The 11,265-nt window shown below is 37.7% G+C and overlaps 2 protein-coding genes across 4 annotated transcripts; one reads left to right on the top strand and one right to left on the bottom strand.

Moving 5' to 3' along the window:
• Positions 1-20: 20 nt before the first annotated feature.
• On the bottom strand, positions 21-5,324 carry eif2ak1 (eukaryotic translation initiation factor 2-alpha kinase 1). Of its 3 annotated transcripts, none has more exons than XM_056772008.1 (15): positions 4,992-5,324; positions 4,099-4,223; positions 3,857-3,993; positions 3,702-3,739; positions 3,523-3,622; positions 3,344-3,424; positions 3,143-3,239; positions 2,918-2,978; positions 2,488-2,842; positions 2,220-2,331; positions 1,855-1,961; positions 1,072-1,201; positions 814-893; positions 411-644; positions 21-291 (listed from the first exon to the last, which is right to left on the bottom strand). In XM_056772008.1, exons 1-15 carry the CDS (start codon positions 5,165-5,167, stop codon positions 172-174), a joined length of 1,953 nt encoding a protein of 650 aa, XP_056627986.1. In that variant the 5' UTR covers positions 5,168-5,324; the 3' UTR covers positions 21-171. The 3 variants fall into 3 exon arrangements, with proteins under 3 accessions (XP_056627986.1, XP_056627985.1, XP_056627987.1); XM_056772007.1 differs by having other exon boundaries at positions 4,099-4,266; positions 4,996-5,324; XM_056772009.1 differs by lacking the exon at positions 4,992-5,324 and adding an exon at positions 4,475-4,973 and having other exon boundaries at positions 4,099-4,266.
• A 491-nt stretch (positions 5,325-5,815) lies between these two features.
• On the top strand, positions 5,816-11,219 carry pms2 (PMS1 homolog 2, mismatch repair system component). The gene is made up of 15 exons (XM_056772003.1): positions 5,816-6,129; positions 6,239-6,378; positions 6,475-6,561; positions 6,650-6,752; positions 6,842-7,025; positions 7,100-7,267; positions 7,426-7,523; positions 7,712-7,811; positions 7,899-7,983; positions 8,093-8,245; positions 8,347-9,154; positions 9,475-9,642; positions 9,722-9,822; positions 9,897-10,066; positions 10,938-11,219. The coding sequence occupies exons 1-15, from the start codon at positions 6,116-6,118 to the stop codon at positions 11,079-11,081; spliced, it is 2,523 nt and encodes an 840-aa protein (XP_056627981.1). The 5' UTR covers positions 5,816-6,115; the 3' UTR covers positions 11,082-11,219.
• Positions 11,220-11,265: the final 46 nt, after the last annotated feature.

The raw sequence follows: 11,265 nt of genomic DNA, 5'->3' as shown, positions 1-11,265 counted from the left end.
ACACTATTCAAAATGCTTCATTGGTATGGATCTTTACTGTACAGTTGATTCAAGTTAAATAAAGCACTCATTTTTACACACACACAAGCAGAACTGCATTACCTCATACAACCATTTTTAAAAAACAATTCAGTTAATGTACAAGTATTAAGCACCGGAGTACTAACGTTTTTATGTATTTTCCGGACCATGCATTGCACTTTGAGAGATCTGCAGCTCACTGATCAGTCTCCTGAGCTGGAGAATTTCTTCTTCTCGCTCATCAATCGTACGCTTTAAACTATGTACAACCTACAATATAATACAAAAGTAAACAGGTGATGTTTTAACAATGTGCAAGTTCAAGCATGTTTTATTACTTAAAATGAGTATCATTTTATTCCCCAAAAATGGTGTATAGAGCCACGTACCATGTCATTAGCGTTGAAAAGGTCACTATGCAGTAACTGAGATGCACTTGGTCGCATGGAAGGATCAGAGCTGGTCAGCAGTTTGATATACTTGGCCAATAATGGCCAGTTTTTGGATAGTGTCTCAGGGACTTTGCCCTGCCTCAGTTCTCCCAGTGTGTGAACACGCTCCATTTCAGTCCCAAATGGCTGGAATAACTCTAATGCAATAACTCCAATACTGTACATATCCGACTGTAAAAAATGGAATATATCAGAAGCCCTGACCATCATGTTCTTCTACATAACAAATAGTTATAACATGCATAAGAGTAAACAGACAAGCACTGAAATCAGCAATAATAACAATGCACTTTGCATTATAACAATGATCTTTATGTTTTTAATTATCTGGTGTGTTTACCTTAGAATCATAATTAGAGCCCTCAAGTTGTTCTGGTGCAGCATAAACAAATGTTCCCACACCACTGGTGTGAGCAGAGTCTGAAAAATGGACAATGATATCTTATTCACAGAACCGCTGTATTTAATTATTGGCGCGATGGCGCCATCTACTGCTACCTTCACTTAAGTTATCAGTGAACCATTTTGGTATTACAGTAATAATACAATCATTTTATTTGCCTAATGTAAATAAAGAATAATTTGCACATCCTCTTACCTGTGTTTACACCTGTTTGAGAGTTGGAGGGTAGCTGCTCAAGTTCCTCCATTACAAAGTTTTGGCACGCCAGTCCAAAGTCTCCTATCTTCACATGACAGTCAGATCCATGGAGGAAAATGTTTCTAGGCTGTACATCAATATACACAATTGCAACAAACAAAGAAATCAATTCATTTTTTTAACTGACGCAACATATTTGTGCTATACGTTTTTTTTAATGGACAGGACAGTGGAGAACAGATAGGAATTAATCGGATAGAGACAGGGGAGTGGGACCGGCAAAGGATGTTTGAGACGCGAATCGAACAGGCAGCAAGTGCACTGGCACTATATGTCAGCTAACCAACCACAAGGCCATTGGCACTGACATAAGTCATCAAATCTTTAAAAGTTTAATTGTTTTATAAAGTACATTTTCAAAGATCCAAGGAGCAATTGGGGCAATACCAGCACTATTACACACCATTGCTTATACAAACAAAGAAACTAATAGATAAGATAATTATTTTGCAACAAATTTGTATTCATTTGTTAATTTCGCTATATCTGTTTAATGTAAAAAACTGATGACCATGATATAGTTTTATACTAAATAGAGGCTAAGAAAATAGAACTACCTGTTGCTTTTAGTGGAACTTAAGTGAAATCATGAAAGCACCAATTTGGTGGAAAAATTTGTTGTATCTAACAGCCGCGAGAACGAACAAACTTACTACTAACTAACATCTATAATACATACTGCAAGTATAATGGACAACCAACAAAAATAAGTACACATACCTTAAGGTCCCTATGCATTATTCCACGGGAATGAATGTACTCCACTCCTTCAAGTATTTTCTTTAAAATATTTAGTCCTTGTTCACAGTCAACGGACTCACAGGCGTCTGTTAATAGTTTAAAAGCCTTTAATAATCCAGCCGTATGGTGTCATTGTATGCTTAAAACATTTGGCTCTGAAAAAGCTTTTCTTTTTAAATATCAGCCAATTTAATAACAAATTATACATGCTATTTGTTGTATAAAGAATCTGAGAACTTCATGAGACAAGAATTATATTACCAATCCTAATAAATGACATTTTAAAAAGGTGTGTAAATACTTGGGTAATTTCAAGTAATGCTCATTTCAGACAGTGATCTCACCTTCGGAAACTGGGAGTTGCTCCATGGTTCTTAAGTTTCGGTCTTGTATCCAGTCTTTTAAAGATCGCTCGCATAACTGCATTTGTATGTAAAGCATTAAGTGGAACTGAACCTGCACACATCAGACAAAACCATTTTGAGAGTTTTGTAAATGTAAATTATTCTGCCTAATTTATTTATGATTATGTCATTTAGCAACTCATTCATTTATTTTCCAAGCCAAATACAGAAATATGAAAATTTGTTACAATCTAACGTTATTGAATACCTCATTTGTCTGCTTTTCGGACAATTCAGGACTTTCTACATCAATGTACGAGTTATTGTTGAACTCCAGTCTGTTTTGACTAAGGCCATCTTCTGAGATCGCCGAGTTGTCCCACGTAGCTGCAGGACATTTGTTCACAGTAGTGCGAGGTTTTCCCAGGAACACACATGGAACAAAGTTCTGTGGGTTTCGTTTGTTTTTTGGACACAAAGCACGATCCACCTCGTCTTTGGATGTTGAGGGCTTGACTGAGAAGCTCTCTAGTGTAACTTGATTTTCTTTGGCTTCTGGTTGGCCAGAATGTTCAAAAACAATGGACGATCCACTACTGCTGTCAGTGCCTTCTTGGGTGTTCCTTAAAAAGCAAAGTTTAGGTTCATTTCACTGCTATAAAAGTGTTCAGCTTAAAAATGCGTACTAAATATCTTACCCATCTTTCTGTGAAGGTTCCTTCAAGGCAGGAAATGCTTGTGAAATAAGGGATTTGGGATCTAGAGGTGAATAGAAATTGTACCAGTTTGTACCATTTTTGCATGCCTTTTTCATATCACCAGCAAAAACAAAATAAAAGCAAAGATTTAAATGATTAAATAGGAGTCTACTTAACAAAGCCAATTTATGTTTTAATTGAGAATGGATCATTCATTTCACTAACTTTCCCCAGCAGGCTGAACATGCTCCATCCAGGCAGTGTGATATCCAACAATATTAGGATGCTGGAGGCTGGAGAGGACTTTAACCTCTCTAAGAACCTGCGAGATCAATATGCCATTTATCCTCAGAATATCTTTCTAAAGGATTTCAGAGACAAATTAATTGCAACACTTACACAAAAATAACCTGAGACATACTATACCTTCATGCAGTCATCTCTTGTTACTTTTTTAATGAGGATTTTTTTCACAGCATAGTCCTGACCATCCAGCTTGTTCGCAACCTACAACAATAGAAAAGGTCTTTAGAAACACTTTAAGATTACATGCGTCTTTTAAATCTAATTCAACAAACAGAAAGGAGCACATTGCCTCACTGTACCTTAAACACTTTGCCATAGGATCCTTTACCTAGCGCCTCGGTTTCATCAAATTCGCTAAGGTAGCGGGATGTTTGTGCTTGGAAAAGAGCCTCTTTGGTTCTAGGATAGATAAACATATTTAGATTCATTCATTTTGTCATTGTGTATTACAAAACAGTTAAAGAGCTGTAAGTTTCACCTTAGACTTTGGCCTTCTGCGCTCAAGTATCTATGGTCCTGAAGAAAGCCACAGGTTAAGGAGGCGAATAGCAAAACGGGAATACATTTTCCTAGGGTTTGTTGATAAAATATTAGCTGTAACAATCATAAACCGAATGAAATAAGGGGAATTACCTGGGCAAAGAGTGAAGAACTTGTTGCATGCAGGAGCTCTGTAAATGCACGGTTATGCTGCAGTCGTACTGTGCTGAACTCATCACTGATAGCCAATGGAGAAAGAAGGTTCATGGCTGCTAAACGCTGGCCAATCACTGAAACCAAAGAGGTATTTATGAAATATCTGCTCTTATATTATAAATTTGGACAAATAAACAAAACAACGTGACATAGTTCACTGGTATTTTCTAATAGCTCACCCTTGAACAGCATGCGTGATCGCGTGGTGTCACTCTCGTAAATAAAGCACAAGTGTTCCAACAGAGATCCCAACAGCAGGTGGTTAGGAATGGCAGACGCAAATTCTTGGATAGATGTGTACGGTCTACCCGCCAGCAACACTTCATGGTTATTGTCAGAGTCCGAGGCTGCATTTAAACAACAAAAGCATCGTGAGGAGAGTGAGCAGTTTGTTTATATATAAAGGATATCCCATCCTCTAACTAAGGAATAAAAACTTTCTGGAGTAATGTGTCCATGCATCAATCAAGTGTCATTATCTTGACAGTTCTCTTTTGGTATAAAAATGTGTAAAAACGTTCATTCAACACATATAAACCACATTAAATGTCTTACCTTCAGCAATAACCTTGGCAATTAAAGTCATAAAGTCGTTTTTCTCTGAATCCATTGGGACATTACATTTAATAAACAGTTACAGTACCTTGTTAACAGCAAATAAACATCTTGGCTGTGCAGTTAGGGGTGGGTAAGGTCGAACTAACTTATCAGCTTTAACCATTTTTAAAATTACCTCCACACCCTTAAGAAGGCCAAAAGATTAAATATTGAGTAGGAGGGACGTTCATATTGCATTGATGCATTTTGGGCCATTGTAGTATTTTGCAGCCAATAGCTTACAATCTCTAACATCATAAAAGAGTGGTAAACGTTTGTAGACATGTAGGCTACTGTTTTTTATGTGTTATATGTAATTAAATGTTCTTATATAAACTGCACATCTTGCAGACTTTGCTTAAACTGTGCACGAAAATAGGCAAAGCACTGGTTTACTATTAATACAACTACATCCTCAACAAGGGCAAGTAGTCATTGATTCGATAAGTACTTAACCGGTCACAATTGAACTGACTTACTGTCAAAATGGACATCATCCTCAGTATCTGCCAGACTGAACATTCCTCTTCTAGGTCCCCTATCTAGGGTGGTAAGGCCCCTTCGGAACTGAAGGCTGTAGCTGTTCATATTGGAAACTACACTGCTACTCGAACTTTCCTCTGCCATGACGGTCTTCGTTGTATTAAACATCAACGGGATGGGCTAAAAGACACGTCGGTATATCCCATCTATTGGTTATATTACGAAGGACACAACGTATAAGAAAACCAGTCCTTTAAAAATGGCAAACCCGACTCACAGCTTTTAAGACCGTGAGAACAAAAATATCTCTGTATAGTAGCAATGATCTGACGGGACAGGAGTAAGGGAGCGTCTTAAAACGTGTGCCTGATGACAATATTGAAACATAATATGATGCATAAAAATGGCAAATAAATGTCAGTGATGTATGTTTGTATTGTTATTGAATACGTTTATTACCACAAACAAACACGTTAGAAGGATTAAAATAAATAATTGTGAATTTCGCCTAACATTGGATCTGCTCTTTGTACACAATCCCTATTTGAGGAACCACGCACAGGATGATGAAACGTATTTCAAAATAAAATAGCACGAAGTAATTTTGGTAACATGCTTTTATTATAAAGCATTAATAATATTTTAATACATTGGTAATCTAATTTACGAGAATGTAAAGTATATCTTTTTATAAAATGTACTTCAAAGCATTAAAAAAAGTTGATGTTTAAAAAGTTTTAACAAATTAAAAAGGGGAAAATAAGCAGTACAGTTTATACAAAACATAATTACAATAACCGCTGATCACATGCTATCCATAACATGTGGTGACGTTTACATCACATAGCGGGAAATGTCTTCAGAGCAGCAGAGGGCGATGCAGTGAAACGCGTGCACTGGTAGTCAAATATGAAGTAGTCCATCCACCCGTGTATTTGTAGTTTATCAGTATTGTGTCGTTGCTTTTTTCTTTTAACAATGAAGCATTGAGCTTTCGCTGCTGACCTGATAAACGCATGGACAAAATGCTCTTAAAATAGCTACAAGGCAATGCAGCGGTTTGTTATGCTTCTTTGATTGATATTGCCATCACATGTAAATACAGTTAAAGTAAGGATGTCAGATACGTGGTAAGTTTTTAACGCTTTGCATATAACCACTCCAATACGTAACTTTATGTTTATGTGACAATGCAAACACTTCCTTGCCCCATTTTCTTGCTTTCATTATGTTTAAAAGCCCGGGGTCTGCAGGAGCCATAAAAGCAATAGACAAGCAGTCTGTTCATCAGATCTGTTCAGGGCAAGTGGTGCTGAGTCTGGCCACAGCTGTGAAGGAACTGGTGGAGAACAGTATTGATGCTGGTGCCACTAATGTCGGTGAGCTCAAATGACGGATCCGAGGGAACATTGCATTTAATCTCATGCTGCAGTGCTGCACATGGTCAGTTTTTTGTTTCATGTTTATTCATTTAGATGTCAAGCTAAAAGACTGCGGAACAGAGCTGGTGGAGGTATCTGACAATGGCCAAGGTGTTGAGGAGCAATATTTTGAGGGACTTAGTAAGTTGACTTCTGAGCTTGGATGACCGGTGATAATATAAATCTGGGATGCTTAATTATTTGCTCATGTTCTTCTCCAAATCTGCAGCTTTGAAACATCACACCTCTAAACTTAAAGACTTTTCTGACTTGATTCATGTGGAAACATTCGGATTCCGTGGAGAAGCCCTCAGCTCGCTCTGTGCTCTTAGGTAATAATTTGAATGTATTGACTTTATTTTAGTTTGTTATGTTTACTTTGGTTATAAATGTGTACGATAATACATGTTTTATATTGTAGTGATCTTAGTGTTGTGACCTGCCACGAGAGTGCTCAAATCGGAGCTCGATTGGTGTTTGATCACAATGGTCATCTCACTCAGAACGTGCACCATCCACGTCAGCACGGCACGACTGTTACTCTTCAGAAACTCTTTTCCACGCTACCAGTTCGACACAAGGAGTTCCAGCGCAACATCAAGAAGGTCTGCAAGAACATGGTTTTCATGGTTGTTTTGCTTATTTGGAAGAGAAGTAACTGGATTGTGTTGTTCGACAGGAATATGCCAAGATGGTTTTTGTCTTGCAGTCTTACTGCATCATTTCCACTGGTGTGCGCATTACATGCACCAACCAGATTGGACAGGGCAAGCGCACCACGGTCCTGTGCACCAGTGGCAGTAACAGCGTGCGAGACAACATTGGAGCTGTTTTTGGCCCAAAGCAGGTAAGAACACCGACAACCTGAACTTTTTGCAATGGTCATGTAGCTAAACTGGAGGACGTTGAGGTTTGATCCATGGCGGACTGTTTACCTTAAACATGAGGTGTTTTTGACAAATGTAATGCTAGAATTAATGAACTCAAATTTTTGTTTGTCCACAGCTTCAGAGTTTGATTCCCTTCGCACAAATATCTCCTTCTGACTCAATTAAGGAAGACTACGGTCTCAGTGGGGTCGATGTCCCAGAAAACCTTTTCACGTTAGTCTTTGTAAACCCGTTTCCTCAAAACAATTGTCATGACACTATATTCAGTTTAAATGTAAAGCTCTACCAATTCAAATGTTTGTGTCTGATACATTAAAAAAAAACAATTTTGGGTAAACTATCCCATTAAAGCATTTCAGTGTCAAATGATGATAATTGTTGCTGTTGTTGTTGAATTTTAGCATTGAAGGGTTTCTGTCACAAAGTGATCATGGTGTTGGTCGAAGTGCTACAGACAGACAGTTCTTTTTTATTAATAAACGCCCCTGTGATCCTGTAAAGGTATTCAATTAAATTAATACAAATATTTAGGATTTGAATTGCAATAGTTTGTGTTTATGGTTATGTTTTTGTTTGGATATTATACAGGTATCCAAACTTGTGAATGAAGTTTATCACATGTACAATCGGCATCAGTACCCATTTGTTGCTCTAAACATTTCTGTTGCTTCAGGGTAAGATGCATAGATGAATGCGGGAATAGAAATAAATGCTAGTTCTTCAATGTTCTGTTTACTGTATATATTTTTTTCAAAATTGTCACTTACCGTTTGATATTTTAGATTGTGTTGACGTGAATGTCACTCCAGACAAACGTCAGATCCTTCTACAAGAGGAAAAACTTTTACTGGCCACTCTGAAATGTTCACTCATTGCTATGTATGAGACTGGGGTCAATAAAATCAGTTTCAATCACATACCCACACCAATTACCAGTAAGTTTAATTGAGTCGAAACAAGTATTTTAACCAGTCAAGAAAGGTTTTTTTGTATGTTGTCTTAGTGTCACATTTTTAAATGTTCTTCTTTCTTGTAGGTCTGTGCAGAACGCCAAAAGCTAATGCCGTTTCAGAAGATCAAGACACAGATTTTGTCTCTGAAGCAATTCAAGATAATGTCGCCGAGTCATCTGCCTGCAGCCGAAAGACCTCCATCAATTTAGCTGGACTAAAAGAAGCATTTTCAAACCATCAGGCTCCTGGAGTAAGGTCAATGCAGTCTAGTCATAAAGCTGCTTGTGGTGGTCCGTCGCAGAAGATGATGTATTCCTTTGTCAGCTGCTCCAAAAAAACGCCTGACGTTATAAGAAAGCCTTCAGCATCGCTCACAACTTCTGTATCATCTGTGAAAAGCTATACAGTTTGTCTAGGTGGATTTAAAAGCACCTTTAATAGTGATACTGATTCTGAAGTCGCAAACCAAAATTCTACCAAAGAAGATCCAGAACAAGACTCTGTTTTACCAGACTCTACTGTGCATGAGAATGTTGTTAAAACAGAGATGGTGGATGAAGCTGTAGACACAGAGTTCAGGAGTTATGATGGTTTGATGCCAGAGACAAAGTCAGAACATGAGGACAGAATCTTTAGTCCAGAAGCAAAAAGAGCTAGGCGTGACTCCAAAATCAAAACGGATTCTGTGGAATTGTTGGATTCGCCTGTTAGCATACAGAAGAAAACAGTGCATTTACAGTTTTCTCTTCAGGAACTTTCTAAAAAGATACAGAGGTTACAGGCACAGCAGAGAGAGGACAGCGATAAAGAGCTGAAATACAGACGGTTCAGGGCAACGATCAGCCCTGCGGAAAACCATAGCGCTGAGGATGAGCTTAAGAAAGAAATAAGGTTGTGTGACGATTCCATTTAATCTTTTAAAGAACCAACATCACGCGTCATGGGGCAGTTTCCCAGACAGGGATTAGACTAGTCCTTGCCATAAATAACCGTAAGAGCTGTCCAAACGGAAAACAACTTGCACGAACATATCTTAAAACACATCAGTGCCTTTGTGTTGTATCAAAATGCACACAAGTAATGCTTTTAGTAAGGCATGTTTGTTAAAATCACTTAATTTTCTTGGCCTAGTCCTGGTTTTAGATAGTCTCTGTCCAGGAAACAACCCCCATAAATGTATACATCATTTACAAAGTTTGCTTTTTTTACAGCAAAGATATGTTCAAGGAGATGGAAGTCATAGGGCAGTTCAACCTGGGGTTTATTATCACCAAGCTGAAATCAGACCTTTTCATAATCGACCAGCACGCCACGGATGAAAAGTACAACTTTGAGATGCTACAACAGAATACCGTCTTAAAGGGACAGCGTCTTATAGTGTAAGTCGCATGTAAAACACCACTCAGATAAGGCAGTATTCAGGAAAGACTTTCATTTGAAATGTTTTTCCATCTGCAGTCCGCAAAATCTTCACCTCCCTGCTATCAGTGAAACGGTTCTTATAGAAAACCTTGAAATCTTCAGAAAGAATGGGTTTGATTTCCTCATTGATGAGGAGGGTAAGTTAACAAGTAGTGTTTTGTAATCTTGTCAAAATTTTCTCCAAATTCATGTTAGATGCTGTGTCATTCAGCTCAGGTTATGGAGCGGGTGAAGCTGGTGTCTTTACCAACGAGTAAGAATTGGACTTTTGGCCCGAGTGACATTGAGGAACTCATTTTCATGCTTAGCGACTGTCCCGGAGTCATGTGTCGTCCTTCACGCGTTCGGCAGATGTTCGCGTCCAGGTCATGTCGCAAATCAGTGAGTGCAGCCTGTTTTTCTTATCTTCTCTTGTTTAAGATGCATAAGCTTTATACATTATTTATGTTGGGTGCAATGATCATTTCTGATTTTGAAGAGTGACCTTCCTGTCTGAGGATGTCCTGCTTGTTAAAGCAAAAGTGAAAAAATACGCTGTTATTGCATGTGTATTTTGTTGTCAAGTGTGACCCTGACCACAAAACCAGTCATAAGCAATAGCCCAAAAAAATATTGTATGGGTCAAAATTATCTATATTTATTTTATGCCAATAGGATATTAAGTAAAGATCATGTTTCCCCTGTTGAAAAAAACTGCATATGCTTGTTTGGTATGTTTTGATGGTGGTTTATACTGGTCATGGTTTAAGCTGGTCATCTGCTGGTCCATGGCTGGTTGAAATTGGTCAAATCAGCATCAGATCATAACTAACCCAGCATATGCTGTTTTTTTCAACAGAAGATATTTTTGTAATTTTCCTACCTTATTTTTGTGATTAATATGCTATAAGGACTTCATTTGGGTGATTTTCTCAGTATTTAGATTATTTTCTTTGTTAGAATTTTACATTTACATTTAATCATTTGGCAGACGCTTTTATCCAAAGCAACTTACATTGCTTTATCCTATACATTTTACATAGGTATTTGCAATTCCCTGGGATGGAACCCACAACCTTGCGATGCCCTTATCACTGAGCTACAGGAAAGCTGTCATTTTAAGTCAATGGGAAGCCTATTTATTCACCTTTCAGATATTGTATCAATATCAATTTGGAGAAAAAAATTGACCCATCCGGTTTTGTTGTCCAGGGTCACAAATGTTTTTTTTTACATGTACACTCACATGTAAAATTATGTTTGTTTACCCCAGGTAATGGTCGGCACTGCCCTAAACACCACTGAAATGAAGAAACTTGTGGTTCACATGGGGGAAATTGAACAGCCTTGGAATTGTCCACATGGAAGACCCACAATGAGACACCTTGCTAATCTGGATATGATTTCTGTGGATTGAAACACTGTTGCTATGTTGTTTGTTTGTTTGTGATTTAAGTGACTCCCAGGCTCGTTTTAATAAAGGATTTTATTGTTTTTTTTTCTTTTAATAAAGAAACTTTGTAATAAATATTCTTATTTCCTAGTTGTACTTTTATGCACAAATTATGTTATCTCATAAAACAATTATAAAAGAAATTAAG

The sequence above is a fragment of the Triplophysa dalaica genome, chromosome 17 (genome assembly GCF_015846415.1).
Source record: "Triplophysa dalaica isolate WHDGS20190420 chromosome 17, ASM1584641v1, whole genome shotgun sequence".
NCBI lineage: Eukaryota > Metazoa > Chordata > Actinopteri > Cypriniformes > Nemacheilidae > Triplophysa > Triplophysa dalaica.
This window is presented reverse-complemented; position numbering and strand designations above follow the sequence as displayed.